Source organism: Salvia splendens, chromosome 7 (assembly GCF_004379255.2).
Source record: "Salvia splendens isolate huo1 chromosome 7, SspV2, whole genome shotgun sequence".
In the NCBI taxonomy this organism is placed as follows: domain Eukaryota; kingdom Viridiplantae; phylum Streptophyta; class Magnoliopsida; order Lamiales; family Lamiaceae; genus Salvia; species Salvia splendens.
Window position 1 is genome coordinate 16,944,593 of NC_056038.1, and position 6,563 is coordinate 16,951,155.

Below are 6,563 nucleotides of genomic sequence, written 5' to 3' on the forward strand. Positions count from 1 at the left end.
CAATTAAGAAGGAACTTAAATCTAAGGGAGGAAAAGGAGATTAGCACTACCATATATATATATATATATATATATATGGGAGCGTTATTCTATATAATACATCCCTATATATATATATATATATATAAGTGAGATTCATATATATGTATAAGTGAGATTCATATTTCACTAAGTTATTCAACACACTTTTCTTTATATTTCTTATAATTCGTGTTAAAACTAAATAAGACTAGGAGAGAGTTAGTACTAATTATGTGTATGTGCATAATTATGATTACATAATGATCATCGATATGCAGTGAGCTTGATCCTCCACCACCACACATTTGTGGAATCATTCAAACCTACGTATTGTCGATCTTTTCTATCACCCATTATAAAATTATTATCACTCCTAATTGAAGGGAAATTAGGTAACAAAACTGACAATATATAACTTTGAGACATAAAAAGATGATAAATTATGTAATAAAACAGACGATATATAACATTTGAGACATAAAAGATGACTAAAGATCAAAATTAGTCCTAAATATATGATGAAAATACGAAGTTGGTCCAAAATATTCACTTTTTAAATATCGGGTTTATAACAAATAAAATCGTTGTCAATGCGGTCCTTTTTTTTACGATTCCGTCAATTTCTGGGGTCAACCGTGGATTAGCGAATTTTTTACCGGATTAGCCAATTTTTACTACCGTAGCTAATTTTATAAAAAAATAATTTCTGAAATATTAGTAAAATGCAAAATAAAAAAACCGGGAAATTAGTAATTATAAAAACCCGATTCACTACTTGTCACGCCCACCCTTTCTAAAGATAGAAAGAACGGTTGATCGCGACTAGTGGAAGATTAAAGAAGCGGGGAAGAAGGGGGAAACAACTGTATAATTGGACTTGGCTTGAAATCATAAAAATAACTTGAATAAAATCAGAGTATTTTCTCGACAATTACACGAACTCAAAAGAAATACTATTTTGGCGGAAGCATCCAAGAGCGAATGCCATCATGTATGGAGACGATGCATACAAATCACTATTAAAGAACATGTGGCGTCTCTGCTCAACACCGTCCGTTGTCATCACTGCTCAACCTGCACATTTTTAAAATACATGCAGAGCTGAGTATTTGATATACTCAGTAGACACACGACAAATATTTTTCCATAAAACTGGTTTTGTCAAGCCATCACTGAGTGAGCTCGGAATTTTATTTAAAATGCCCGAGAACACTAAAATCTTTTCTCTGTAAAAAGTGTGATCACGCGATCTATTTTTCCTGGAACAATTACCACATCTGAACCTTTTTCTGGTGTCGGGAATGTGGCCACATTCCACGGTCACAATGACCGGCCAAGTCGAACGATGGTGCACGGTCCCTGGTGTACACTAGCCATATCTGAACCTTTTTCTGGTGTCGGAAATGTGGCCACATTCCACGGTCACAATGACCGGCCAAGTCGAACGATGGTGCACGGTCCCTGATGTACACTAGCCTGAGTATGGGCTCACCCCAGACTCAAACCCGAATTCGATTTCTTTAAACTGGTCTAGTAGGGTTGATACTCTTTATAGACAAACAGATAGGCAATGCTCAAAATAAAACATGGCAAGACAAAACATACTGAGAATTTAAATACTTCAAAGATATTTTCTTTATTTAAAAGAAATTCTACCTCGTTCGCTTAAATTCCCTAACTTGAGATTTTTTACTCCAACCTTAACTTGCTCACAGAGATAGCCTTTTTAGCGAACAATAAAAGCATATACTATTTAGATTCAAAGAAATCATCTAAATAAATAAATGGATGCATCCTACGTGGAGTTCATGTTAAAGTTTCGTTCTTCCTTAGGAATTTTCAGTTCAAGCACTTAATTAAATCTTCGAGCCCAAGCTCAAATTAAACTAGCAGCCCAACTATTTAGTTTATTTTCCACCCCAAAATTAATTCATACGGCCCAAAGACCAATGAAAAGATGGACCTCAAAATTATACTTTCCATTCTTCCATCTCGTTCCTCTCATTAAAATTTCCCCCAAATTGAGAGAAATCCCCAACTCCCTCGAGACACCATTCGGCGCTGCACCTCCCTTCTCGGTCTCACACAGCGCCGCGGTCGTGCAGCCACTGTCACATGTTGTCCCGTCGTTCCTTCGCAGACACCGACCGATGCTGGACAAATTCGTCTTTCTCAGCACCGGCGCCTGCGCTCTGAACCACAGCCAGCAGCTGTGTCGACGCTGCTGCTGTTCGTCAGCCACTGCCCACGCGATACTCTAGCAGCAGCTCCCCCAGCCGCCTGCCTCCGTCGCCGTTCTTTGAGCAGCCCGCGTTGGCGTCATCGATCCGCCGCGCCACCGGCTGCTGTTTGGCAGCCCCGAAGACAAGTTCGTTTATTCAAGTTTTGTTCTTTCTAGTGTTTTTGAGTTACAACATTAAAGGGGTGCCCGCTTGGTGCTTAATTGATGCTACTGTTCGAATTATGTGATTATTCTATAGTTGATTACATGAAGAAAATAGAGTTTGAATGGGGAAAGAATTCTTAAAAGGATTGAATACGAACTCCAAATTCTTGCCAACCTCTAGCGCGCGCACTCTCTCTCTCTTCTTACTAACTCTCTGAGTTTGATTGTGTGATGAAGACGTTGGTATAGAGAGAGGAGTATATATACTGTTTCGAATTGCTAATTGTGTTAATTGCGATTTAATTGGATTAAAGGTGTGTTTATTGCAATTAAAAAGGGGAAATAAATTATGGATTAAATCCTATTAAATTTCAATTTAATTGAAATGATGGCTGTTAATTGATGAAATTAATTTCTTTAGGTGGTGGAGTGTAACGGCATAGACGTGGCAGAGAACAGAGAAGCTGGAGCACAGATTTCTGGAAGACAGAGAATCGCAGAAAACAAATATGTACTTGGACTTAAGTAATTTGTCCAAACATTATATTTTATTTTAAATACATAGGCCTAAATTACTTGTACCTCAGCCCAATCTAACTAATATCTTGGACGTTGCTGATATATTTGATAGGCTCAAATATATTTACTTTATTGGATTAACTTTAGAACTATTTTAAATATTTAATACTTTGGTGTTATTCCAAGTACCAACCGTAAATCGAAATTCCTTTTGATCGATGTAATGTAAATATTTCTTTTATTCGATAAAAAGAAACAATCGTGAAAACTGGCTTAAACGAAGGACGTCCTTTCGAGAACACCAAAAAAAAAAGTCGGGGCATTACACTTCGTCATGTTTATATCTACCTCTCTTTATTCTCTTTCTTCCCCACATCCAACAACAAGAACCCTAATTTCTCCTTCTCTGCAACAACCACAAAACCCGTCGGATATGGCCGAGTCGAGGTACAACAGGGGTTTCGCCAACGGTGCCGCCGCCCGAGACAACCGATTTAGCTTCGTTTTCTGCAATTGCAAGATGGTGGCATCGCTCGTATTGTCACCAACCAAGCAAAACTGATAAGAGGAAGCTTTAGTTTGTTGTATGTGAGAGAAATGAATGTTGTTTCTTTAAGTGGCGTGAGTTCATCGACGAAGACAAAGCCGTCAGTTCGTCAACCTTTAGTGGCCGGTTCCGATTTTGATTGTTTAGCCTTGAATTATCATAAATATAGCATAATGTTGAGAAATTAGTGAATGTTGTGTAGTATTGTCTATGGTTGTTGTTGTTGTTGTAACACTTGTTTGTGTATTCAAGTAATTTGATGGATATGAATGAAATTCATAATTTTTGTTGAAATTTCTGAATTTTGAATTTTGAATGTTGTACGATGCATGTTGAAATGCATATGTATGTTTTGCATCTGGAGTTTGAATCTGAATTTTTGCGTTTGATTTTGCTACATTATGGGACTTCGTCGGAGATGAAGCAAAAAATATACTAAATGTCAAACTAGTACAACATAATAAACGTTTGCTTTTTGTTAGGAATGGAAAAATAATTAGAAAACAATTTAACTAGAAAGTAATTAGGTGATTAATAATCCTAGATTAAGCCTAATCAGTCAAAAATTTGATAATCCACTTTTGACTGTCAGAAATTGACGGAATCGTAAAAAAGGACCGGATCGACAACGATTTTATTTGTTATGAACCCCGTTTTCAAAAAATATATGTTTTGGACTAACTTTGTATTTTGGTCATATGTTTAGTATAAAAATTGACATATATTCTATAGAGATATAAAAATAGTATACATGATAATAGTTAATAGTTAGACATGAAAATATAAATAAAAATATAAAGACCAAACATAAAAATAGAAAAATAATAGGAAACACAATAATAAAAATGAAAACACAAAAATGAAAGAAAGTAACATTTGTACTTTATGGTCTTCGATTTAAGATGAATATTCCATATACTTAAAAGAATAATGATAAATTGACGGAAAAAAAGAATAATGATAAATTGACGGAAAAATATCCTTGATCAAAAAGGCGAGAAAAAATTAAAAATATCTTAACACCAAGACTTTGAAGATATGAACGCAAAATATGCCTTTAAATTCATACCTACGGTAGTTGCAGCTTATATATTCCCCAAAAGGACGATACTCGACAGTGTAAGTGTATTCCTTGTGAAAAACATTATGCACTAATCGCATCTCCTTTATCTTGCAACGATGCACACCATCTTCACCAATTGCGACATCTTCCACATTACAACTGCTAATTTTCTTGATTTCCACTTGCAACAAGAGGCCGATGTTATGAGTGTATTCACCTAGCAATTGTTTCTCCCATTGAAAAGTTGACACCGGTTTCAGCATCATGCACTTGGATTGGTAATCAGCGTTCATCTCCTTCTGAATTTTGTTTTGAATAGCGTTCTCGTATTGTTCCACAAACAGTTTCAACGTGCTCTTTGAGTTCACAAAACATCAAAGAATGCGTGCATAGATTCACTTCGTTAGGTCGATACCATACCAGCCCAAAAAATATGATTCAAATAGATGGGTGCCCAGTTCTCCTTTTCATCAAACAAATCTTTCAGCCACCTATTGTTATGAAGACTGTGTTTAGATAGAAAATCTGTCCACCTTGACTCGAATTCTGCAATACTGAGACTATCATATATCGTTGAGTAGAAATTAGACGAACAACTACGAAAATCAGCCACACCTTTGAACTTCTGTGGAATTTTACTGGCAATATGCCATAGACAAAGTCTATGTATAGTCATTGGAAAAACTGCCTTCACGGCAATCTTTATACTCTCACATTGATCTGTCAGCATTGCTGTAGGTTGAACACCTTTCATGGCCAGTAACCAGTTGCTAAAGAACCATTTAAATAATTCGGACTGCTCGTGACTCAATAAACCACATCCCAATAATATTGATTGGTTATGTTGGTTAACTCCGACAACCGTCGCCAACAACATCTTTTATTTGTTTACAAGGTAAGTTGTATCAAAACTCACAACATCGTGGAACTCTTCGTACGCAGCTATACTACGAGGATGTACCCACATCACATTACGCAGACGACCTTCATTGTCAACATCCATAATGTGAAAAAAGTTTTTATCTTGCAGTTGCCTTCTCAAAAACAGCCCGTGTATAGCTTTGGCATCCCCCTCTCCAAGTCTCAACCTTCTCCTTTTATCTATGAAATTCCTACAAACTCGCTCAGTGACACCTAGATTCTGAGGACCTCTAGCCATAACTTCTAGAGTCCTCACGTTTTTACAAGTCCTATAGCCTGCAATATCTCGACTTTCCAGCAGGCGTTTCATGTTCTAACTTAACTCTCGGTTACCCGGCATAAACATTGACAATTGCGGCTCAAGACTGTGATTGTGATTCAACTCAACATTCGACACAATCACTTTACCATTAGTCTCACAATGCAATTAACAAGAGCCGGACACTGCGTTTGTCTGGTAAACTTCATAATTACATCCTTAGGCTTTCGCCCTTTGAAGCAAGCAAGCACGTAATACTTAGACGACGAGCTACGTATTGCAATAGAAAAGCCTTGCAGCTTCGCATAATTTTGATAGGCTTTCATAAGGCTCTCTTTTGAATCATATTCCATTCCCTTCATAGGAGCCATCTTGGCTATAAGATCTTCACCCGAAACATCATCATCATCGTCGTCGTCTACACCATTAGAATCTAGGATCACAGTAGCTTCTTCTTCTCTGTTGTTATTTTCGTCATCTTCTTCTATCACATCATCTCCTTCTTCATCATTGTTGTTACCTTCCTCTTCCACTGTCACATCATATTCTTCTTCACCATTGTTGTTATCCTCTTCTGATAACTCATGATTGTTGCCAAAAATTTCCTCATATATCTCGTTCATCATACCTGAACACATGATCTGATCGAACTCGCACCTAAGCCAACATTGGAGTAAATGCAAATATGTTATCAACAAGAAAAAGACAATCTGACTACAAGAAGAGATAAAGAAACAAAATACACCTATAGTTAGTAAAAACTAGTCAGTTCAGGCTTCGGGTTTCAATCTGTTATATGTGATCAATGCATAGAAATACCAATTTAAGCAGACAATAAATAATGATT

General features: G+C 36.7%; 1 protein-coding gene across 1 annotated transcript; it reads right to left on the reverse strand.

Annotated features, from left to right (window-relative positions):
* Positions 1 to 5,856: 5,856 nt before the first annotated feature.
* On the reverse strand, positions 5,857 to 6,342 carry LOC121810501 (probable ATP-dependent helicase PF08_0048). Its single transcript, XM_042211265.1, has one exon. The coding sequence runs from the start codon at positions 6,340 to 6,342 to the stop codon at positions 5,857 to 5,859; it is 486 nt and encodes a 161-aa protein (XP_042067199.1).
* Between the last annotated feature and the right edge of the window lie 221 nt (positions 6,343 to 6,563).

What these genes read in the sequence shown, in the direction of transcription:
- LOC121810501 (XM_042211265.1), bottom strand. Translation starts at nt 6,342, where the DNA reads ATGATGAACGAGATATATGAGGAAATTTTTGGCAACAATCATGAGTTA.